General features: G+C 52.6%; 7 protein-coding genes across 7 annotated transcripts; 3 read left to right on the forward strand and 4 right to left on the reverse strand.

Annotated features, from left to right (window-relative positions):
* Positions 1-1,573: 1,573 nt before the first annotated feature.
* On the forward strand, positions 1,574-2,706 carry BDZ83DRAFT_579227 (uncharacterized protein; the record flags this gene model as incomplete). Its single annotated transcript, XM_060505214.1, has 2 exons — positions 1,574-1,985; positions 2,108-2,706. 2 exons carry the CDS (start codon positions 1,574-1,576, stop codon positions 2,704-2,706), a joined length of 1,011 nt encoding a protein of 336 aa, XP_060364266.1.
* A 1,479-nt stretch (positions 2,707-4,185) lies between these two features.
* On the forward strand, positions 4,186-5,174 carry BDZ83DRAFT_579164 (extracellular metalloprotease; the record flags this gene model as incomplete). The annotated part of the gene is made up of 3 exons (XM_060505210.1): positions 4,186-4,434; positions 4,532-5,046; positions 5,102-5,174. The coding sequence occupies 3 exons, from the start codon at positions 4,186-4,188 to the stop codon at positions 5,172-5,174; spliced, it is 837 nt and encodes a 278-aa protein (XP_060364267.1).
* A 203-nt stretch (positions 5,175-5,377) lies between these two features.
* On the reverse strand, positions 5,378-7,442 carry BDZ83DRAFT_700829 (cytochrome P450). The gene is made up of 3 exons (XM_060511436.1): positions 7,229-7,442; positions 6,710-7,168; positions 5,378-6,633 (listed from the first exon to the last, which is right to left on the reverse strand). The coding sequence occupies exons 1-3, from the start codon at positions 7,414-7,416 to the stop codon at positions 5,667-5,669; spliced, it is 1,614 nt and encodes a 537-aa protein (XP_060364268.1). The 5' UTR covers positions 7,417-7,442; the 3' UTR covers positions 5,378-5,666.
* A 444-nt stretch (positions 7,443-7,886) lies between these two features.
* Positions 7,887-10,211, reverse strand: BDZ83DRAFT_623909 (cytochrome P450). Its single transcript, XM_060508417.1, has 6 exons — positions 9,818-10,211; positions 9,563-9,759; positions 9,147-9,505; positions 8,958-9,083; positions 8,397-8,901; positions 7,887-8,332 (listed from the first exon to the last, which is right to left on the reverse strand). Exons 1-6 carry the CDS (start codon positions 10,002-10,004, stop codon positions 8,216-8,218), a joined length of 1,491 nt encoding a protein of 496 aa, XP_060364269.1. The 5' UTR covers positions 10,005-10,211; the 3' UTR covers positions 7,887-8,215.
* Positions 10,212-10,571: 360 nt separating this feature from the next.
* Positions 10,572-12,158, reverse strand: BDZ83DRAFT_360699 (uncharacterized protein). Its single transcript, XM_060502579.1, has 3 exons — positions 11,412-12,158; positions 11,084-11,346; positions 10,572-11,007 (listed from the first exon to the last, which is right to left on the reverse strand). The coding sequence occupies exons 1-3, from the start codon at positions 12,028-12,030 to the stop codon at positions 10,663-10,665; spliced, it is 1,227 nt and encodes a 408-aa protein (XP_060364270.1). The 5' UTR covers positions 12,031-12,158; the 3' UTR covers positions 10,572-10,662.
* Positions 12,159-12,320: 162 nt separating this feature from the next.
* On the forward strand, positions 12,321-12,942 carry BDZ83DRAFT_543238 (uncharacterized protein; the record flags this gene model as incomplete). Its single annotated transcript, XM_060503419.1, has 2 exons — positions 12,321-12,476; positions 12,562-12,942. Coding segments are annotated over 2 exons (537 nt in total), but the record flags the coding sequence as incomplete, so codon positions are not given.
* A 6,571-nt stretch (positions 12,943-19,513) lies between these two features.
* Positions 19,514-21,283, reverse strand: BDZ83DRAFT_360673 (uncharacterized protein). Its single transcript, XM_060502578.1, has 2 exons — positions 21,000-21,283; positions 19,514-20,850 (listed from the first exon to the last, which is right to left on the reverse strand). Exons 1-2 carry the CDS (start codon positions 21,107-21,109, stop codon positions 19,632-19,634), a joined length of 1,329 nt encoding a protein of 442 aa, XP_060364272.1. The 5' UTR covers positions 21,110-21,283; the 3' UTR covers positions 19,514-19,631.
* Between the last annotated feature and the right edge of the window lie 2,440 nt (positions 21,284-23,723).

The raw sequence follows: 23,723 nt of genomic DNA on the forward strand, positions 1-23,723 counted from the left end.
GAATTACTCGCAAATTTCCGTTCTCTCTGCAAATTACAAGACTGCTGGTGCATGAGCCCAGGTGTACGAGCTCACAAGAATTTCCTTGTTGCTTTAACATGAGCAAAGAGAGAAAGAGAACTACACGATCATGGAGGTGATCCTGGAATGCCACAATACTCTCATGAACAATTGAAACTTGATGCCTCGGAACTTTTATTCCCCAAACCTATACGTGAGGGCAGCCCATCGAAGCACGAGGTCTAGACTCCACATGTACACTACCTAAGCTATTGCAGTAAGCAGGTCGTAGAGAGTCCTCAATGTACCGCAAAACCAAGACCGGGATTCAGGCTACTTTGAGTGAGATGGGACCACTAGTTGAGTTAAATCTAATGGAAAATACTGTCTACAGTGAACCGAACCGTGGCTTAGAATGGCACGCTTGGCAAAGGCGACTTCACGTTCTGTGTTCGCTAGATTCATCATTTTGCCTCCTGGGACAAACAAGAGCACAAAAGCTCAAAGCTCAAAGCTCCTGATTGTAAGTCTTAACTACAGAGTTGAAAATTTTGAAGGAAGACCGAGGCCTGCGGCGACAGAACAGGTTGTACTTCTGCAAATCTTAACGTTATGGAGCAGCAACGAGGTAGATTCTGAGTCCCTCTCGGTACCAAGTCATAGACACCTCGCAGCTTACAGTTAAATGCTATAGGGACGCAAATATCACAAATGGTCACCGATGATAAAGATTTCTCAATTTTCTATATGGAAGCTATATAACATTGAGATTAAACATCATCTCATATTACTCGTAGTGTGAAAGCTACTGGGGAACCAGCTCACCCTGCATTCGGCTAGGTTCCCGAAGTTGTGGTTGCTAAGCGAATAATACGAGCACTGCCTCGCGGAGATCCATCGGCTTTAAACGCCGTCCACCCATTTCTCCGGCCGGCGTCAACGTCAGCATCAGTAAATGTAGGCTCGGAAACTTGGAACTTCCCGCCCTTCCGACTTCCCGCTAATCTTGGATCATAAACTCGAGATCGGTAGACGGCCTGTTGTATGTTTGTTTGTTTGTTGCCGGTATTGTTATCCCTCTTTTTCCGGCAATACCACACAGCAGCTTCCAGGGGTTCTACCTCACCTTTGGATAACAATCGGCGACGTATCCGGCACGGAGGTGTCGAGGAGCATCGGACGCGATGGAGGTTCTTCCGGAGCGGAGGACTGCGGCAAAAGTTTCCAAGAAACCGCACAGGAAATCCAAGCTTGGATGCCACACTTGCAAGAGACGTAAAATCAAGGTTCGTCTGATGACACACTGTCTCCCTGCAGTCCTGCACGCCATCTCTTCTTTTAGTGATGGATCCTTGGGCGCTACGCTCAAGGCCGTCCATGCACCACAACCCCTCTGCCGAATTTGCGCAACTTGACCCAATATGGTACCTACATGTACTCTACCCTGCCTTACCTGCTAACATCGAATTCCAAAAAGTGTGATGAATTGAAGCCAGCATGTCAAAACTGCGTGCGTCACCTAGTGACGTGCGACTTCCTGCAAAGTCGCTCGATGGCGATATCAATGCGCAGCATGCAAATTACATTGCAGACAAGCCTGGACGCCCGAAACACAGACGACTTAGCGACATCTACCAGGCTGGCGCCGGCCGTCGACCAAGCCCTCAACTTTGTCGATTTGGAGCTGATCCACAACTTCACTACCTCTGTGTACATGACTCTATCAACAGATGACCTCGTCCGACAGATGTGGCGAGTCTCTGTGGTGCGCATGGCGCTTAAATGCGAATATGTCATGCGAACTTTGCTCTCCATATCGGCTCTACATCTAGCTCACCAGCGGCCAGAACGAAAGGAAGCTCTTGTAGCCAAGGCCTTGCTTTATCATCGATCAGCCTCAAGAGAAGCAATGGAGTTGATGAGCGCCCTTGATGAACGAAATGCCGAGAACTTGTTTCTGTTTTCACTTCTTACAATATTCTTCGGTAAGTGATCACTACGTGTTTGAATCACGAAATGCATTGTTGCACCTCGTTTTCTCTTTCCTACGTTGTCGTCAATCCGACATTGCGCCTGCACAGACAGTACACTGACTTACAAACCTCAGCTCTGGCATCGGGACGCTATCTGAAGGAATCGGTCGTTGTCTGGGAATCCGCATTCCCGGACTGGACATTCCTCCTATCTGGAGCTTGTTCTCTTATCAAACTCCTCAATTCGAAGAACTACGAGGGTCCCTTGACCCCTCTGTTGACATACGCAAAGGAACGATTCTTTACCGCGCGTGATGACTCGCGAGCTCGACCAGCCGCCTTGGAAAGTCTGCGAAAGCGCGTCAGCGGTAGCAATATCGACAAAGAGTTGCTGCGCGTCCACAATTTGGCCATTGACGAATTAGGCCATCCTCTTTCTCTTGCTCTGCACAGTGGAGGCCGTGGTATGGACATCATGGACATGTTCATCTGGAAATACTTCGTGTCAGATGAATTTCTACCTCTGCTTAAAGAGCCGAGGGCGAATCAAGAGGCCATTGTCATTTATGCCCACTTTTGTGTGGTGCTGAAGAGGTTGGAGAGTCAATGGTGGCTTCAGGGCTGGGCGATCCATCTTATATCACAGGCGTGGGAGCTGCTAGATGAGAGCCACAAGCCTTGGATTCAGTGGCCGATGGAGGAGCTGGGATGGGTGCCTCCAAGTGAGTCATAAAGGACAATGTCACGAATTAAGGGACTTGCAAGCCAGATTATGAAAATCGAGTGGGTACCAAGCCGGGCAGTCAAAGTTTGTGTTACTGTGGCAGCATATCGTAGGCGAGGCCTGTACTACCAGATTTCCGCAATTAATAATACGACGACTCGACAAAGCGACATGGCGAGAACTCAGTTGCACACAGGAGAACTTTTAGTCATGAGCGCGAGATATAGTGTCTAACGCTGTGCCAGTCTGAAGGATATACAGAGTATACTATCAAACGCCGCAGATTGAAGAGCCAATGAGGGGTTACGATGCTTCCGCTACTTACGGTATACAATTCTATTGTATTGCATATTCTTCAACCTCATGTCGCCAGAACGCCACATAACCGAAAGAGATACTTGCTGGGGCGTCTAGCTCTAATGATCCAACGTGGAAGCTCCGGAAACTAAGTCCTTTTATCTTCCTGCAAGCAGCCCCATTTCAGGAAGAAGCTGTTGCCTTGCTTCAACCTGATACGCGGAAATCAATACGCTCAGAGTTACCCCGAGACATTGATTAGTCTTCGCTTCATTGCCTGTACCAATGACTGATAATGAAAGAAGCAAGTTCAGTCATCAGTGTTACCAAGTTATTGCTTAAATAGGCAGGTTCTATCGTGCTTCTACAGTTGGACGAAAGGCCGTCTTGGCAGCGCTTGGCATACTAGCAGTAACAAGCAGTTGAATTAATACAGTGCAACCACACGCCGCTAGCGCCAGTTGTGAAGCTTGTCTACCATTCGACCAACACCAAGACTCATCCCACACAGTCCGCCCGGCCCTTCATTAAGGTCAGGTTGATCAACAGATCAATTTAAGCTTATCGGTCGAAGCCGGCGCCCGACCGTATTACGACGAGCATATTGTTCCCTCTCGGTCTGATCGCTTCATGCAAGGAGAGAACCTCTGCCGGGCCACAGGACAAGTCCCCACACTAATCTGACTCTCTCTCGCTTGGCTATCAACAACACTAACTTGACCGCAGAACACAGAAGGTGGCAGATATCATACCCCGCGGCTTCCACGGATGATTTTTGGTGAACCCCAACTCAACCTCAGCTGCAACTGAGTCTTGGTATCAGCCAGATGAGGAAGGCGTCTGAAGCAATGGAAAGACAAGTCTCGGGCTCGTTTCCGGTTTCTTTCTATCAGGCTATCAGCTGATGCGCCTTTTTACTTTTGTAGTACAGTTGTCATTGGGCTTCCTGTTAGGGCATCGTTCTAAGCCGATTCGGCTCGCTGCAACATACCAGGCAACTCCCAGAGCCCCGAGAATAGAAGCCCAACAACGACAAGATGATTCTCATCAGGAGAGACTGATGATCGAGTATATATAGCCCAGATCTCTTGCCATCAAGGTTCCCCTTCTTAGCTCGACATCCCTCTCAGTCTCGCAACTCCTATCCAAGTCGCCTGTTCGCTTCCCGGTCCCCGGATCACTCTTGTCAATATGCACTTCAACCTTGCCCTCGTCGCGGCTCTTGCCGCCTCCGTTTCTGCCGCGGTCACCCCCGCCGTTAGATTCGGCTGTGCCACCGAGGAGCCGTCTGCCGAGCACATCGAGATCTCCAAGAAGCTTGCTGAGGAGGAGGCCGCCAACAACGGTACTGTCAGCCTGGCTGCTCTGGCCACCATTACCGTTCCTACCTACTTCCACATCGTGGCCTCCTCCCAGACTGTGGCCAATGGATACATCACCGTAAGATCTCCTAGCTTCCCAGCTTCATGTTCTTTCCCTAGCTTCACTTTAAGCACATTTCACAGAAGACGGTCACTTACATGGGATATGCGTGTAGGACAAGATGGTCACCGACCAGTTGGCCGTGATGAACTCCAACTTTGCCCCCCACGGCATCCAGTTCAACTTGGTCGAGACCACCCGTACCATCAACTCCGCCTGGGCCGGCTACAGCAGCCAGACCGCCATGAAGACTGCCCTCCGTAAGGGTGACTACGGTAGTCTCAACCTGTACTTCCTGAAGAGCGTCGGAGGTGCTTTCGGAATCTGCACGTTCCCCACCACCGCCTCCCCCGGCTCCTCTGCTTTCATCGCCGACGGCTGCACCATCCTGTCGTCGACGGTTCCCGGCGGAAGCGAGACCAACTTCAACCTCGGAAAGACTGCCACCCACGAGATTGGCCACTGGTTTGGTCTGTACCACACCTTCCAGGGCGGCTGCAACGGTGGAGACTCCGTTGCCGATACCCCTGCCCAGGCTAGCGCTTCTTCCGGATGCCCTACCGGTCGTGACTCTTGCCCCAGCATCGCCGGCCTCGACCCCATCCACAACTACATGGACTACTCCTACGAGTAAGTTAACTGCGTCCTTGAAACCACGAAAGCTTTTTGCTAAAGTATGAAACAGCTCTTGCTACGAGGAGTTCACCGCTGGCCAGCAGACCCGCATGTTGAGCTTCTGGAACAACTACCGCGCCTAAGTTATTGGCCTTTGAGCACCTAATCGACTTTGAGAATGACACCACAACTACAACATGAAGCATATAGCATCCCTAGTATATAATACGTAGTTTGAATTCAAAGTGGAACCCAAAAGAGCCTGAATGCCTTAGCTTCTGGCCTCAAGTCCTAGACTATAGTCTTGCGTCCAGAATTGCGAGGGAACCAATAATCTAGCATTGTTCTCCAATACCGTTGAAGATATCACTATCAAGGTTTAAGGGCTCTCTGAAAAGAAGAAAAGCGAGACAACTTGTAAGGTGCATCCCTCCGGGCAAGTGCTACTTGCATGCACATCGCATTTGATCCATACTTTCTGAGTTACTTGAGGCTTTATCGCACCTTTTCGAATATCACACAATAAGAACTGCCGAATAAAGTTACATGTACTAAGCGCACCATGACTTGATTTGAGATCACAAGTTTGGTGCCAATTACCCAAGACTAAATGTTTTTCATGGCTTCTTTAGGCTTTAGCCTACCGATAGTTGTAATCTTGTCCCTGGTGCGCCAGTCTCAACTTTCCACTTGCCTTCGAACTCTTTCCTCGACCGTACCGTAATAGGGATCGGCTCAGCAGGAGAATGCAATGCTACAAAGAGGCCTTCGACCTTGGGCATCCGCCACTCCCTTCCAGATGGGCCCTCGCCCTTGAAATCTGGCGCAACCTCCAGATCGAGTTTCAAAGTCATCAACGCAATGAGCGTCATGGTGCCAGTAGTTGCAAACCATCGTGCAGGACAGACGTGAGGTGCCACGCCCCAGATGGGAAAGGAGTGAGGAGCCAAGTCTCCAGGGGCGGCTACACCTGGCGTATCAGGCTTCTTCTTCATCTTGATGAATCGGTAGGCATCAAAGGAGGTAGCATCTGCACCCCATGTCTCCTCGTTTCGGAGGATAGGAATGCCGTTGATCTGGACATAATTACCGCTTTTGAGAAGCTGAGTCTTGTCGTCGACCGTGATTGTTGTGTCACGAAGAACTTCTCGAATGTGTGCGTGGATGGTATGCAAGCGCTGCGCTTCCTGAATCGATGAGAGGAGTAGAGGACATGCTGACTTGATGATAGAGATATCCAAGCAGATTTCTCCGTTTTCATCTTTCTTGACAGCTTTGCGTACTTCTTCCCGGATTGCGTCGACAAGCCACGGACGAGAGAAGACCTCGAAGACGGACCACCATGTTGTTGGCACGTAGTTCGCCAGCATAGCAATGTCAAAGCCAATATTTATACGACCAATATCGCGTGGCGATACTCCGTTTTCTGCCATAATTCGTGATCGACCCTTGAGAAGACCTGAGGCTGTCTCTGTGCCCCCGAGGCGAACATACTCTTCGTACCGTAAGCCGTTCCGTTCCCGCGCTTGCATTGCCTTTTTCGCAAACAACTCTGCAATGATACCTCCCGGAAGAAGCAAGTGCGCCTTATCAGCGAAGATCCTGTAGATTATCAGCTTCTCGTCTAGAACTCAGTTCTCTCACACGAAGTCTTCATGGGCTATGAGAAAGTACGTACCAGAAGTCAGCCTCATGATCAGGGTTCTTGAAGGGGTTCAGAGGACCGAACATCCCTTCCGTAGCTGACAGCCCGACGGTATGCTTCACCCAGGCGAACAGATCGATCGGAACGCCTGTTTCTGATGATTCGAGGGCACTTGCGGCTAATCTGTCAACAATTTCGAGTTTCACCTGAGTTGCAACAAGGCTCATGTCATCGAGCTCGGGACCAGCTGCCAACGTTGTGCGCTGGACTCTATCAAATTCCTTGGCCTCGGGGCCACCTCCTAGGTGATCTTGCAAGTTGGTGGCCTTCTCGTCAGCACCGCTAAAGTTGTGTGCTGCCTTGGCTGCAAAGGGCGCAAAAGAGATTGTCCTGGCATTGCGCTGGATCGACGAGATGAACTTGCGTTCTGCGATAATGTAGAACTTGAAGGAGAAGATGGGCGCAGAAAAGATCTTGGACTTGGCATCGGCTCTGTCATATCATGTCAACTACAGCATTACCTGGCATTGAAACTAGGAGGCAGCAACTTACCCGACTTTGGTAAAGTAGTTGCCAGAGCCATACTTGTTCAGACCGAGAAGATGACCGATCAATGGTACGCGAGGTCTGATGTACTCTGGCTCTTGCGGATTTTTTGAGAGGTAGAAAAAGGACTCGAGCAAATAACAGCCGATGACAACAACTGCGAAGACCGTGCCGGCCAGCGCAGGGAGCTCCATTTTGCAATGTTCTAGCAGTAAGATCAGTCACGAAGAGAGGAAGAAACACCGGAAAGCCAATAGGGACAATCAGGATCATATATTAAAAGCGTTGACCTGCCGCAGATCCTTCAAGGGGCTATTCGTAATCGTATTGGGAGTTCGGCAGTCGGGTGTCAGCATCCTAAACCCTGTCAGGCATCGAGGATGCTCATTGATATCCCACTGGAACGTCTACACGAAAGCTGCATTTAGTTACTCCACAAAGCAGGGGTTGCACTAGTTCGATTACGGGGCTGCTATGGACTAAGGAACCAGTCGAAATCAGTAACTGCGTAGGATTGATTGGCTTGATGGGCCACGTCCAGAAGCCCAGCCGCCGGTCTAATGTCTCACGTCAGAACTTTGGAAATGGCTGAATCCCTTGACAAGCAACCGAGAGGGTTTGAATCGGAACTCGGTTTCGCACACAAGACTGTAGCCACATGAGTGACCTGCCGTAGGTGCGTGTCCTGATGGCCGTGGAGTCAAATACCAAGACCGCAGTGCACAGGCCCTTCTGAACATTTTGTTCGTAGACGATGTGACCCTTTAACTTCCGTCACGGCTTCCGCGATTTTCACGGATCGGTTGTAAGTTTCGCAGAAGCAACTCCTGGCCAGAACCACAATTAAATACGTGTTTCGACATCTACATGAGTTCAAGCAAGCTGAAGTTTTGCATCACCCTACTGATATGGTTTCACGATACCAATTAATACCTAAAGTTTTAGATAAGATAGGACTGGAACATCGCAATCTCAACTCTGGTATTCTAGCTATCACCGTCCTCTCAGCGTGATCCTCAACCAGAAGTCATGTGTTATCCAAAATCCTGCACTCCACAATCTCATAGGCTTTTCAGGCTTTGCAATAGCGAAATCATATCTACGTAGAAGCTGCGGGTAAAGACGTTAGTAAAGGCTTTGGTTCATCAGAGAAACAACAGTAGTTTCAGGTTACCTCGACGAAGACCTTGTTCAGCTCCATCAATGCGATATTCCTTCCCATGCAGTAAAACTTGCCATACCCAAAGACCATATCGGTGTTTGATATCATCGCCTTGTACCTCCCTTCGTCTTCAGACATTGCTGCATCTATCCACCTCTCTGGCCTGAATAGGTGTGCATCTGGTCCGAAAATCTCCTTCGATCGGCCGATGCTGCACACGTTCTCTCCCAGCTGCGTCCCTGGACGCAGTCGATATCCATGGATCATGTCCCCTTCTGATGGGACCTGCTTGCTGACAATGCCGGTAGATGGTGGGTACAGACGAAGACCTTCGCGTATCACAGCTTGAAGATATGGCATGAATCTCGCTTCCGAATCTTTGACTGGGGAACTAATCATCTTGTTGGAGACGAGAGTATCAATCTCGGCGCGGAGGGCTGTGAAGGCTTGCGGATTGGACAAGAGTGAAAGGAGAATCATACGGATGGCCGTTGCCGTGGTGTCAGAACCAGCAATGCTATGAACAGTCAGCTTTTGAACAGGTCAGGATCCTACGGCGAACGAGGCGCTCACGTTTCAACATAAACTTCCTGTGTCAGCTCTTCCCTCGTCAGACCAGCATTGATAAATGATTGAATCATGTCCCGGCCGGGCTTCGTATCCGGAGCCAGCCGTCCATCAACAAAGGTTTTGGCAAACCTGAGCAATGCATGTCAGCCGTCTCACTTACTCGCATGCTCTGGGTGTTCAGCAACCACTCACCCCATAAGCGCTCCAAATCCAGCTGAATCTCCGGACTTTGGCAGCCCCAGATTGAGAGGCCAACTGTGCATAAGCGTAGCCAACCACGGCACGTTTCCCATAGTGATCATGACCGGAAAGAAGGCGTCTTTCGTGGCAACATACTGGTACAGATCTCGATCTTCTTTGAGGAAGCCATATGGGGTACCGAAGCTAAGCTCGCTGATGACATCAAGGGCAAAGTAAGTTGATTTACTGGCCATGTCCATCGGTCTGAAGTCCTTTGCGGTGGAGATGTACTTGCGGTCGATGAGGTCAACGAACGCTGCGATATTTTTATCTATACCAGCTTCAAACCCTCCGTTCTCCAAGCCTGAATACTGCGTTTTTTAGTCAGCAGAGACGTCCTTACCCACGCTGAATAGAGCGAAACTCACACCAGGTCCCATTTTGCTCTTCAAATACTTGCGCTTCTCCTCATCTCGCATCGAGAATAAGTGATCCTCTCCCGGAGTGGTTCTTCCGACTGCGTACCACTCGCCCTTGATGTACTTACTGCGAGTGCCGGCAATCTTTCTAAGCGTGTCGCCATCGCTGAACATGACGGTATTGGGCCCGATACGAACCAAGGGGCCTTGAATCTTGGGTCAACTTGTCCGCCGTATCAGGGTTGGGATCGGAAGCACTCATACCGTACTTCTCATGCATTTCCATGTAGTACTCATGAACCGACCCATTTAACGCAGCTCGCGCCATCGAAAACCCAGTGATTCCATGCCAGAACGGCCCAGGGACATGGGATAGCCGATACCAAGAGTAGAATTCCTTCACCAGTAGTCCCAAGAAGACTGCGACGGCGAAGATCAGAACAACAGCCATCTTTTCGGTCGTGATATCCTGAGAAATTTGATGGATCTGATGTATCTTGTAGATGTTGGAGAGTCAAAGTGAGGTTCTCTGGCAAAGAAAACGGCGGAGGGGTTGGAGTCTCAGCTCCTAGTTGAAAGCTACCTTAGTGCCATGTGCCAGCCATGCGGACGCCGCTTTCGGTGTAACCCCACGTCTCCAAAGCTTCAGGTCGTCACATTTCGCTTCTGAGTCGCTCAAGTGACATCTCATTTGAGACGCCTCGCTGACTAAAATGAGACGCCCGAGAGGATCACGAGACCTTCCCGCCAACCCAGGCTAAAATAGGTAAAGCTGAATAAGATAAGATGGGATTTGTGGCACTCGACAACCGCCACAAGAACCTCTACTGAGCATCAGCTGACGCTTCTGAGTGTGCGTGCTTATCTGTTCTCTAGCCACGTTCTAAAATTCGTTCGATACTGTAAGCATGAGGTCTCATTCGACTAAGTTAGGTTGACTCTTGATACCATCCGAATGTCCTGAGATAGGGTTTTCTCAACAACTTGCAACAACAACACTGAGGGAGGAATCTGGCATCAGTATATCAATGCCTGCGTCCGACAAAGGCCAGAGAATCAATACAGCACTGGCTCGCAGCATCATCAAGAGGAGTCAAAATTATGAGTTTTCAGTCGAGATTTATTGCAGTTATAGTCAAGCTACCGCCAACACGTCCCTTTGGCCCAGCGACCCGAAAATTCCAAACCAACCTCTCGATGCACACCGAAATATAATCACCGTTCCCACTCAGGCATTTCATCCTGATGATTTCACATACGACCTCGATCTCGACCCGTAGATCACCGACCTTGGTCTCTTGTGCGCGCGCGAGCCTAGTATAGGCCAACGAGGATGTCACCTCGGACCCGAGCTGTGAGGTGAACCTCGGCTTCAAGGTCAAGCTTGATACCGACCATGAGGCCGGCGTCCTTGAGCTTGCCGTTGTCGTCAACGGGACCCTTGAGGAGGTTTCCTGCCGAAGTATCGTATCAGTCTTTTGTTCGTGGCCTATAGGGAAGAGTGTGAGATAGTAGAGGGGATGACCTTACCGATGGGTCCGTTGGCGGGGCCGGAGAGACCGGGCATGGGGAGAGAGTTACCGAAGCCGCTGTTCTGGTTGTTGGTGTTGTTGTTGTTGATGGACTTGGTGTTGTTAGTGTTGTTGAGAGACGAGTTGGGATTGCTGGTGCTGAGAGAGTTGTTAGGGTAGCTGCTGTTGCTCGTGCCTGAGTTGAGGGGGTTGCTGGAGCTGGTGGTAGTGGTAGACGGGTTAGAGGTGGTGGTGCTGGTCGGGGGAACCGAGTTCTTGGTTCTAAAGGGGAGCAAAAATTCAATTGGTCGTGGGTTCAGACCTGTTGGGCAGTTGGTTATACTTACGGGGAAGACATGGTTGCGGTGGTGGTTGATCGGGGACGTGGAGGGGGTAATAGAGGCGGAGTGGATGGACGAGGGGTTGAAGGTCGAGGAGACGAAGGTCTAGGGGACGACGGGCGGGAGGGCTTTGAGAGTGAAGATGGCGGACGGGGCGAGGCCGGACGATCAGGAGAGGACGGTCGTGAAGAAGACGGCGATCCCAGACTTCGTACGTGGATGAACTTGAGCGATGGTCTCTGGCGAAGCTCAGGCTTTTCAGGCGGTGGCTGCTGGTCCGGCGGAATCTTGTCGAGAGACTGCTCGGAAGGAGATCTTTTGCGAGAGTGCCTGGAGGCCGAGTTGCTATGAGACTGAGGAATCTTGGTGCTGCCGAGGAAGAAGACGGCCATGACAGCTGGGCATCTGCTTCCTCTTTTATCCTCTGCTCGACGGCCATGAGGTGAGACATTGTCGCACAAGAGTAATATGAAGATTGGAGATCATCATCCAATTTTCCTTTCGTCCGGACGTCGCCGTCGTACGCTGCTGTAGCACTGCTGCTGTCGTCGCCGCTGGGGGACTCTCGACAAGGATGGCATAGGAACTTGGCGGTGGAGATTTCTGCAATGGAGAGACAGCTCATTGACTTTCTGCCCGACGGGGTATTTCCCGCGCAGCTCCCAACAAAAGAAAGCACATATATGCTTCCGGGGGTGATGCCTGCTGGTCGGTGAGCTTTTCGCTCAAGGTATTATTTCGAAATGCTTGAACGGAATACATCGGGGGCAAAGTTCTGCCAGACACTGGCATAAATCCATCCTCCGTTGGGCTGCAGTGTCCCCCTTTTCCCATCCGTTGAATACACAACAGGGACATCACCCACTTGATTAGGGAGTGAAGATGGTCGCTCAATTCATCGTAGCCTTCTCGGCGGTCTTCGGCATGGCGGAAGCTATCCGACATACACAACAGTCAGCTCGGAGGAAAGAGCATCGCAGCCGGAAGAATAACCTCATCATCCGCTGCCGCAAGTCAACATGTCACTCCCCAGATATCCACGGGAAACATGTAGTCCTTTCGGGAGACAAGGTATCTCAGATCCCAGTCACACCAGTCCCGTTCCCTTGAGTCCCAAACTAGATTTGCTAATGAAAGCTGCTTGCTCCCTTCTCAGCTATTTGTCGACACCGGGACTGATCCCGATTCTGCATTTGGACACCATTTTGCGGGCTACTTCCTGCCGTACCCAGACAGCCAATACGCCGGTCTAGTCTCAACTATTTGCGACGAGCCGCCCATCATGAACTGGATCTACGTGGATCGTGACACGTACGAGGTCAAGTTCGGGACCCGGCCGTACGCTCAGCACAACTACACGGGCCCGTTCGATTGCACTAGGCAAGACAAGCGACTCACATTCGCCAGTTGGGAAGGATTCTGCGTCGTGAAAACAGGGAACTTTTGGTCTCTCTACTTTGACGTCGAGCAGGATGGGCTCAAGTCAAAGCTTCCTGAGGGCATGACTGCCCTTGAGGTGGATCTCTTGCGCGTCGAGGTGCCTGTTAAGCCGGTCAAGCCTGAGGAACAGGAGCAGACTGACGCCAGAGAGGGCAAAGAGAACGGTGTTAGTGACAGCAGCAACAATAACGACAGCGGTATCAGCCCGCAAACGGGAGCAAATGAAGTGGAGTTGGAGTCTCCTGAGGTTGACTGATGTGTGGAGATATCAGGGGGCGAGGGCAGCAAGGGAAGGCTGTTCATTGCTTTGAGGGGATCTTTCGAAATAGAACAACCAATGTGTTCAGGACAGCTTCATGGATGGAGAAACAACTTCATACCTTTAATCCCAGCTATTGCCTTGCCGAGTCTGAACAGTGTGGTCTATCGGACGATTCCCGCCCTCGCCTCGCAAGGATCCATGTATCACTTCTTTCCCATGGCGAAGAAAACCACGGTTTCCAATGGCAAAAGGGGGATGTCCCAGCCGCCCCAACCCCGGATTCCATATAGGTACCTCTCTTGAATCTTGCCCCATGGGTGTTCCACTCAAACTTGCAGTTGCTCGTCCTGCCACGATGAGAATAGCACATCCTTCGTCGAGACTGGATTTACGACCCGGGCGCGGTCTGCGAATAAACAGGGGTCATGCAGATCTCCCGCTGCTGGTCTTTGCTCGACTCCATAACCCGCGAGCTGAAGTCGGGACGAAGCAGTCCCTGCGGCCAGGCCTCATCCCAGCACCGATCATGGAGCTGGCATCGTAAATCTGAACTCGACTTCCGGCTTTTACCTACACGACACGCAGATGAAAGCTCGTCTCCATACCTTACCGTACAGATACCTCAACCGCAGTGTTGTAAAAAGTTCTTCCGCCCTCATCTTGCCGAGATGATACCCGCCCTATTGTCCGTTGTTCCTGAGACATTCATGGCACCAGCCCTGCTGCATGGCGTGACTTTGAAGGTTTGTGCCCACCTTTTCCCGGTTCCGCTGCGAGTGCGGCCGACGGCTGAGGCTCGAGAAAAGCAATGCCGCGGCGCTTAGTCCTTACAATGGGGGACCCGCATTATAATATCGTGCCAGCTAACCGGAATTTGAATTCGCTGTAGAAGTCACGCCACATTCGAGGTTGATGATTTTAATTTTCTAATCTTTGGGCGGTCAAGCTCAAGTCGGGGTTTCCTAATCGACTCATTCATTCTGTATTTGCAATTCGCTGGCCCCTTCCTTTTGTTCTTGTAATCCAAGTCCTTCATCCTCCGTGTGGAATCACAACTCTTCGCCTTGCTGCTCGCAAGATGATCTGATCTTGACAAATCCGCTTCCGAAGAGAATGAATCAGTTTTCTCGCAAAAACTCAGCAAATCAACGTTGAACAGTCGCAAGCCTGGTGTGTTGGCAGATACCCACCTAGATCGTTACCCCACAACCAGCCTCACCCACACTACCTGATGGGATCAACCTCGCGCGCGCCGGGTCCTTACGGTGTTTGAAGTTCGTGAAAACTTGAGAAGTATTCCGGGCGGAGCCAAGGCTCGCACATAGGAGCCTGGAGAAGGAGATAGAGCGGGTTGAGACCTCAACCCGGGCCGGTCCAATGTTTCCAAAACCTGAGACAGCACCGAGGTCTTTGCATTTCGCAGAGGCATAGGAGTGGAGTTGCCGCTGCGCCAATAGATGCTACTGTTACTCTTGTACGACTGAGCGCCACTTTGGAATCTATGATGGATTTTCAACTCCCTTTGTAAATTTTATGTCTTCACAACAGCCTCGTGTGGCAGACAGAGTCGTAAAACTCAGACCTCAGCCTCTGAAAGTGCTCAATCTCCTCCGTGCCAGCCTCCGCAACATCAAGCCGCCTCCTCCCGGCTCTCAAGCCCGGCGCCACCGAGAGGCCCCGAGATCCACTTCTCGGGATGATGTGCAGAAACTCTAAACCCCGTTTCTTAGCGCTCGTTGCCTAGCATCCCGGAAACCGTCGCGACTATGCATCCACCTGCAACGTGCGTAAGCCGTGACAGCTTCAACCCTGCCAGAAGCCTTGTTGGTGTCGTGGAGGCAGTGAGATTCCGGGGGCTGGGCGGCTCAGAGATCGGGAATGTTGGAGTGTCCACAACGGAGCCCGGCGAGATCCAGCCACACGACAACTTTCCAAAGCAAGGCCCAGCCTTGTCTAGATCCCTCGCCTTCCACCTGGTTGGACTCGCTGACCTCACCGTCTCAGCCGAGTGACTCGCAAGGCCTTGGGAAATAGACTCGAGTGCTTTAAGGCCGATATCACCCGAGCGAGGAGGAGGAGGAGGAGGGCCCGCTATTTGATCCTGCAGCCTGCCGCAGTGGCCTGATTCCCCAAGGCTTCGTGGCCCCTGACAAATGGTATATCCTGGTTGTGTCTCGAGCTCTGAAGCCTCGAACTTGGATTCTTGCCAAGGCTTCGTAAATACCATCCAAATAATGATTGGCATTGGCTGTTCCCCTGGGTAGCGGCTAGGTGAGACACTTGCGGACTGTTGAACTTGCCCTGCAGATGCAAAGTCATCATCGGGTCTTCACTGTTCACATCTGGAAGGGGTCACTGGAGGATTATTTGATCATGCTTGGAAGGATTCGAGACTCCCTTGGACCTCCCTTCCTTGCTTGTTCCTTTCTGCTGGTCATATTCCCAGCAAAACTTGGAGGGAATCGGGTGCGCCAACCGCGCATAGCGAGCTCTCAGCCCGGCCAACAATATTCTCCTTCCCAAGGGGCGGGATTCTCGCCGATCACTTTCGGGAGATTTACATGTCCCAAACGAGCATGATCTGATCTTGGGTAGGTACATCAAATACTTGCTCCCCATTGGCCCTACGGCTATGGATTTTTGATGACGAGACCAAGGTACATATTCTCGTCGATGTCCATTGTGTCAATGGCGCACCTGCAGCTCGGGTAAGTGTCGATCATAAAAGATCGTCTCCCGCGGCAAGGAATTCGGCAGTGACTGCTCTCTCAGGTCTCAAGGCAAGTCGTAAAGTGGTGTGGGCTTCCGCAGTGGGTGAACCTATGGCGACATCTTGATTGGGTGGGCATCAAGGTTGTCTTAACGGCACAATAGCCCGGTGCCTCTGAGCAGGGACTTGGAATATAATGCAAGCAAAGAGATTGTGAAAGAGCAAGTAATACACTGGACGAGGGTTCTTCTTTGATGGGACTAGAAGGTAATAGGTATCAATATTATATTTTAGGAAAATGCTGCATTCGTTTGCCGTGCAGCACGGAGACCGTGGTCCTCTATAGGTAATTACATAAGAATAGACATTAACCCCGCTCAATCATGATTTATGTCGACTTGAAAGAAACTGTCGCGTTGGACTTTTGCAACTTCTCGAGCTCGTCCTTGAGGATGTACAAGCTCAATCTCACACCGGCACCGCAGTACTCAGTACTGTTACCAGGGCACGTGAATGAGCAGTCCTTGGCTGTCACGTTGGCCGCCGGGGTGGTGTCACCTCCGCCACCAATGTTGAGGCTGTCGCCGCACCAGCATTCACGACCGTACTCGACACCAGCGTAGTTCTTGTTGTAGCAGGCGCTCAGACACATGCCGATAGTCATGTTGTCGCGGTTGATGATCTGGGCCGGGAGGAGACGGCCGACTTGCGGCTCGGAGAAGCAGCCGTAGTAGGTGAAGTTTTCGTTGCCGGTAGAGATGACTGGTCCGGTCGGGGTGGGGGTCGCGGAGGAGGAGGTTGATGTCTTGGTTGAGGATGTGGAAGTGGAAGGAACTGAAGAGGTGGCTGGGATTGAAGAAGTAGCCGGTGCTGTGGTGTTGGAGAGCACAGTTACCGAGGCCGATGAAGTAGCCGATATGACAGACGAGGTAGCCAAGAGGCTGGTGGTAGAAAGAGCGGATGAGGTGGTCGAAGCCTCAGCAGTCGCCGGGATGGACGAGTTGCTTGCTGAAAGAGTGGATGTGACAGCCTCGGCCGTCACTCTAACACTAGAGATGGTAGAGTTGGACGGAGTCAAGGTAGCGGTTGTGCTGACAGTGCTGTTAAACGCTTGCTTCTCGGCCAGGGGGGTTTCGGTCGCGGTCGTGGTTGCGGTCCCGTTGGACGGAGGTGCCAAGGAGGCAAAGGCAGCAGCAGTGGTTGTAGTCTCAGCCGATGTGGTCGTCGCAGCCACCGGCGAGTACATGTAAACTTGGAGTCGGTCACCTGCACCACAGAATTGGGTGCTGTCGCCTGCGCAGGGGAAAGAGCAATCTTTCTGGTTCGCTGCAAGAGCGCTGCCCGTGCCGAATTCATCGCCACACCAGCACTCCCGTCCATATTCTGTACCGAAGTACTTGAGGCCTTCACAGAAACCGCCGCAGGACTCGAGGGTCATTGAGTCGTTGGCGTACGTTCGAGAAGAAAGAGCGCGGACGCCAGTTCCCTCGGTATAACAACCTTGGAAAAGCCAGTCGCCGACCCTCTCGTTTGCTGGAGGAGCAGTTGAAGTCGGGGCGGCTGAAGTAGTCGTGGTGCCAGTCGGGACTGCACTGGTGGGTTCAGGCAAGGTGCCATCGAGCTTGTACAGGTTGAGCCTGGAAGGTCCACCGCAGTACTCGGTGCTGTTATCAGCGCATGCCATGCTGCATTCGGTAGCAGGGGCGGGGACCGAGGCGGCGGCCAAAGTGTTTCCGCACCAACACTGTCTCATTGTTAGTTGAAGTTGTTCTTAAGGTCATTCATGTCAAAGATCTATCACTGACCTCTCCACCGTACTCCAAGCCGACATAGGTGTACCTGCTAGCAGCACACGCCTCGACACACAGAGCAACAGTCTTTCCAGTCGTTGTGACTAGATTAGGCAGGGCGCGCGTGTCGGCTGGCTCGGTGTAGCAACCCTCGCTCACGTACTGACCGACACCTGGGTTCACCTCAGGGCCCGATGGGTTCGGGTTCGGCGTGGGAGTTGTCGTGTTACCGTCCCATTGAACAGAATCAGCAAAGACGGATATGTAAGCTCCGCCTTCGTTGGCTCCGAACCCGTTACCACCGCAGATTTGGTTGAGGTCGCCACCGCAGTCGAAGTTGCAGTTGCGATCGTCCACCTTCAGCGTGGGGATGTTGGGGCCACCCCAACATTCAGTGTGATACTGTGTACCGCAGAAGACGGACCCCTTCTCAGCACAAGCAGCGATACACTTGCCGTTGGTGCTCGTAGCGTCGCCGTACAACTGATTGGCAAGCTGGCGGCCGGGGTTATTCTCCTTATAGCAACCGATGTAGCGGTACTTGCCCTGGCCATTGCCGAGCAAGGGCGGCGCCTGCTCGGCGACGGCAGTGCACTCAAAAGTGAAGAAATGCTTCTCAAAGTTGGGGTCGTTGGTGTTCATGGTCCAAGGCGCCGTGCCACTGTACGGGTCGGTGTTCCACTGAGCCTTGGGAACAGTGCACACCAGGGTGGCAGTGGCGCTTTCGCCGGGGGCCAGAACAGTTCCCTCGGCAAGATCAACAAGGTTGGCGGCTTGAATGATGCCGGCAACACCAAAAGGCGGCTTGGAAACGGTGAGAGAGAGCTTGACACCACCCTCAGCAGCAGCGTTGGTGACACGGAACTTCAAAGATCGGGAAGTGTTCTCGGTGACGTTGCCAAAGGTGAAGTTCTTGGCCGCGTCATACTCTACCCATCCCGTGCCATCGGGCGTCTGGAACTCGACGAGGGCTACGGGAGCCGGGCCTGCAGAGCCAGCAATGGTGAACGCCTTGGTTCCGCCATTGGAAACAACCTGAAGATACGCGCCGAAGGTGCCGCTGACAGAAGAGTCGAAAGCGATACGAACGGTAACAGCAGTGTTGGCAGGAATTGTGGCCGGAACGTTGGTGAGGGTGAACTTTCCGACGGTAAGGGTAGCAGTGGCTCTGTCCCAGCTGGTGAAGGGACCCTGTGCGCTGCTGGTGGAGAACTGGACATCAGTGATGGAAAGGGCCGAGTTCCCCTGGTTAGACAAGATGACGCTCTCGTCCGTTCCACCCGCTTGACCGGCGATGACGCCCTGGAAAGTGATGGTCGGGGGAGTAATGGACAGCAAAGGACCCGAGCTCTCGCCAGTACCAGTGAGTCTGATATGGGTTCCTTGGCTGTAGCCCTCGGCCGTGTTGGTTGTGTTGACGACGATATCGGAAGACACCAGACCAACGGTAGTAGGCTTGAAGGACGCGCCAATTGTGAATGTTTGGCCGGCAGTCAGAGTGAGAGGCAGTGTGGGAAGTCCAGAGAGACTAAAGTCTTCAGCCTCATCTAGGCCGATGTCCGAAACGGTGACACCAATGACGGCCGTGCAAGTGATGGTGCGCGGGTCGCTCGTGGTTCCAACATCAACGACACCAAACTCGTTGGTAGCAGTGCAGTTGATCGGTGTCGTGACCGGCGAGCCAAAGGCGTACAGGTAGCCTTGGGTGGTACCTTGGTACATGATACCATCACCAAAAACGGCTCTGGTGAACTTGGTGCTGCCCGGAACGCTGAAAGACTTGATCATGTTCAAGTAGCCATTCTTCGGGACGGCTTCGAAGATCTTGAGCTGAGAGCCCTGTACATCCAAAGTCCAGAGAAGACCTGTGCCAGCTTGGCCGTTGAGAGTAGTGACAGTGCCGTGACTGACACCAAGGATGTAGGCGTTGTTCTGAGGGCTGTCGGCAACCTTGGTGAAAGATGGAACTCCGGCATCGCAGGAGAACTTGAAGACGTGGGTAGGGTATTGAATGACTGTTCTTGTTAGTGGCTCTGTTCGAATACGCGAGTGCTATGACAGATAGAAGGGGGCTTTTGCTTACCATTGATGTAGATGTAGCCACCCTCGCCTGGGTACACACCCGCACCGGCGTAGACAGAGTTCTCGTTCTGGTACACCTGGATCACGTTATCAAGGCCATTGGCGCCGTTGCGGTAACCACCCAAGTCGTCCAAGTTGAGCCAGTACGTCTTGCCACTCTTTCCAGTCACCACACCAATACGCTTGACGTCGCCACAGGAGAATGTGCTGGGCAGAATCTGCAGGGGACTCGTTCCCAAGTCCTTGTCGGCACCGTCCAGAGCCTGCTTCTCCCATGGCATAAAGAAATCGACCAAGCTCAAACTTCCATCGGCGTTGATTGTCATGTGAACAGCGGCTTCTTCCAGAGATGTCGGGGGCGTGCGGCCGTTGACGGGAATGGTGCTGAGCTGGGAGGCGTATCCGTTACCAGTAGCGTAGAACAAGGAGCCTGCATCGTCAGAAGCGAGACCGCCGCCCGACATCCAGACACCACCGCCCTTGACATCCACGGGGACACCGTCACCTTCGGTAGCGAAACGCTCGACGTTGGCACCGCTGGTCTTGTCGAAGCCCATGATCCAGCCTGTGAAGTTGTATTGAACACAGTGGGAAGCAAAGCCAGCATAGATGTAGTTGCCGACGTGCAACAGAGCAGGTCGCTGATGATGGATACCACCGTTGAAAGAGCGAATAGGGTTGTTCCTCGCTACGGTGCCTTCGAGGTTGACGGGGAAGTTGGGTTTCTCGCTGAGGTCATTGACATCCAGGGCGTGGAGGTAGTAACGGCCGGCAGGTTTTCCTTGAGCAACGCCAGTCAGGGTCTGGTCGACGTACGTCTTGGTAGTGAGGTAGAGAGTGTTGGTCGAGGCATCAATGACACCAGTGGAGGTGACTCCAACGTGAGGTTCGATATCATAGCACCCATCCAGGTCGGCAGACAAGAAGGGAATGGCGAGGCTGCGAGAAGCGATGATGCTGCCCGTCTTTGCATTAATTTTGTAGACATTATTTTGTGTAGTCGCGACGTAGACGTATTGCGTGCTGTCGCCGTCGGGCGTGTAAACGAGTGGCTGAGAAAAGATCTGTTCTGCGACGCCGCCATATTTGCCGGGCAGAGGTGTGCGGAAGAGCTGGCCGAACTGGGAGCTCCCAACGACGGAGGGGTCCATATTGTGGTTTCTTCACGAAGCGATGCCACGTTAGATCTCTTTTCTTGGTCTCCATGACTGATCTCGCTGCTCCCGCACCGAGCGGATCGCTGGAGACGATCGACGCCGGGAAGAGAGATATGGAGATATGGGGATCGAGCGAATGAATTGTGAACTTACGTCTGGTACCCGGCTCTCGAATTGTCGCCTCCCCAGGTGATGGTGTCCGTTGAGGCCAGGCCATTGGCAAGGCCAATGAGGGCCGTCATCACCCAAGTCTTGAAAGCCATGATGAGTGGCTTGTGACCTTCACTGGCAAGATGACCGGGCGAAGCTGCAGTGGTTTGGCTCTAAACGAAGGAAGCACAAACTGGCGTGAGGGGATGGGAAAAAGCAGAACACCATCGGCCTGGAGGGGAAGACGGGAGGGCGGCTCTCGATATTATCTCTAGATTGGATATTTGGCTCTCGAGCGCGTTCGGCTCCAAAAGCTGCTGGGCTGCTGCGCCGACGGGCAACGAGAAGCGTGGGACCCATGCAGGGCCGACCCATGGATGATTGGCGTGGCATCAGCAAGCCCACCCATGATGCATCGCATCCCGGCCCGTTCTCGAAAGCTAACGGACAGGCCTAAAGTCCTAAACCACCCCGGACGGTCGGTCGATGGGGACGGCAGCACGGATCTGACCAGTGAGCCGGCGTCTTGTCACCAAGCCGCAGGAGCTGGGCAGGCTAGATAGGTCTGGGATGCAGTATGCGGCAAGGTATGCGCAGGCGAGGCCGGGGATGGAGGGGATGTGCCAGTCGTGGACCTGTTCGAGGCTGGACTCGAGCAATATTATCATTGGCTTGGCCCTGTGCCAATGCCTTTGCCATTGGAGTTCGCCGTGCTGCTGTAGAGTATTCTGATAGGTGTCTGGAGAGAATGACAGAGCACAAAGTCTCGATCTGTGATCCGAGCTGCCGACTTGTCACTCGTGAGAGGCGACGAAAGGCGAGCAGGCCCCTGACGATCGCACTGAGCCTACACTATCCGTACACAGTAAGAGCCTAAGAGGTACCTAGAAGTAGGTATTGACACCGCCCGGTCTGCCCATGGATAATAGAAGGGAGCACGAAGACAGTCCAGCCTCAGCACTAGAAGGCGACACGAAGGCCATGCTTGCTGCGATGCAACGACAACGGCTGTCGGCTTCGCTGGCGTTGGCTGGCGCCGCGTGCTATGCCGCGGTGCAGTGCTGCAGTGACATGGTGGTATCTTTTATTGGGGATCGGCGGAAGTATGCAGGCTGCCAACGCCACGCCGTCCGGTGTTTTGGGGCACACTATTCCCAACCAGGCCAAGGGTTGGAGCTTGAGAAGGTTCGGATGATTTTTGCTCGTTTTTCTTGCTGCCTTTGTCTGTCTGTCCCTGGCAAGCCTGGCGTGAAGCAACGGCTTGGAAGGGCGGACAGACATGGAAGACTCGGCAGTGGCCCGAGCGATACACGATGTGAGGCTTGGAGGCGTCCGACGGCGCCTGGCGAGACGGACGGGAAGGAAACGGCTGGTCGATACGGTGACTTATGGATAAATGGCGTGAAGACCAACTGACCAACGACGCAGGGCGTGATGAATAGATGGATGGGTCCGAAGGGATGCGATGATAGTCGATGATGGGATGAAAGTCAAGGATCTAGGGATTGACGGATTGCGACTCGCCAGCTCGTGCAGCTCCGAGGCGTAAGATACCAACGGCCATGAGAGATGGGCGTTGCGAACCTGCATTCGTTCGTATTCGTCGTTCGATCTTCAGAGTGTAATAACACAGGAACAGTGCTAGGAATTTGGAAGAGCCCAAGTGGACGGGAGTGTTGGTGCCGGGATGATTCAGGTTGTGTGTGTGGGCGAAGAAATGCAGCTTTTTTGACGACTTTCCCGAAAGAGAAAGAGGCAGCAGGTACGTACCCACCTAAGATACGGTTAAAATGAGGCACTGTGGACCGTCTCCACTCCGTCCAGTACGTACTTCTGTGAGGTAGGTACGTCCCTATTCTTGGTTCCACATCACCACTTGCGCGCTGCGAGAATGGCTCGGTTTAATCGCCGACGACCCGACTGACCCCACCAGCCCCCCGTCAGGATGTTTTTTTGCTGGAGTAGGCCCTCAATCGCCATCCTCCTTCTCCTCTCTGGATCCCCCTCACTTCCTTGTGGTTGACCAGACCTCCTCGTCCCTGTCGTCCATCATCAGCCTGACAGTCTCCGAATCTCCATAATCCACTGTCATCGCGCAAAAGTGGTTCGTGTTCTGGTCCGAGTTGTCCATGTCTTTTGGCCTACCTGGCTCATGTTTATCTCTAGATACCTTGTCCACAGTCCGAGAATCGACGTTCCCCGGTGTTTGCTTGTCTATGCCAGCACCCGAATGATCCTCCGTCTTCGCTGCAGGGACCCGTGAAGAAGACCCCAAGGACTGGTAGCGAAATATGGCCTCGTCGAACAAAGCAAGAAAAACGAAAACAAATCAACAACAAAACAGACAGGCAGATAACAATGTCCCATCGAGCCTGAATCACCAACGGTTTGCCAAGCACACCAGCCAGACACACCTATGTACTTAGCATACGGATACACAGTACGCATGCGGCAGACATCTTCCCAATAATCTATACATTATGCCATGCCACCGGCTGCGCGTCTTACAGCATGAGGCAGGCTGCTGCTGCTGCACGACTGGCATTGCAGCCAATCCCCAAAAGCCAAGGCCTCAACGCTGGAAATAGCACTCTCCAAGTAACCTGACCTGCAGCTGCCCCTAATCTCCCTCAAGCCTAGCGCCACAGACACGCGAGTCTGGCAGAGACAGGTCCACGGGCATCTGGCAAAGACACTCTCAACGCGCGAAATCAATGTCCTTGTTCC

The sequence above is a fragment of the Colletotrichum acutatum genome (genome assembly GCF_030867785.1).
Source record: "Colletotrichum acutatum strain CBS 112980 chromosome Unknown BDZ83scaffold_55, whole genome shotgun sequence".
Taxonomy (NCBI): domain Eukaryota; kingdom Fungi; phylum Ascomycota; class Sordariomycetes; order Glomerellales; family Glomerellaceae; genus Colletotrichum; species Colletotrichum acutatum.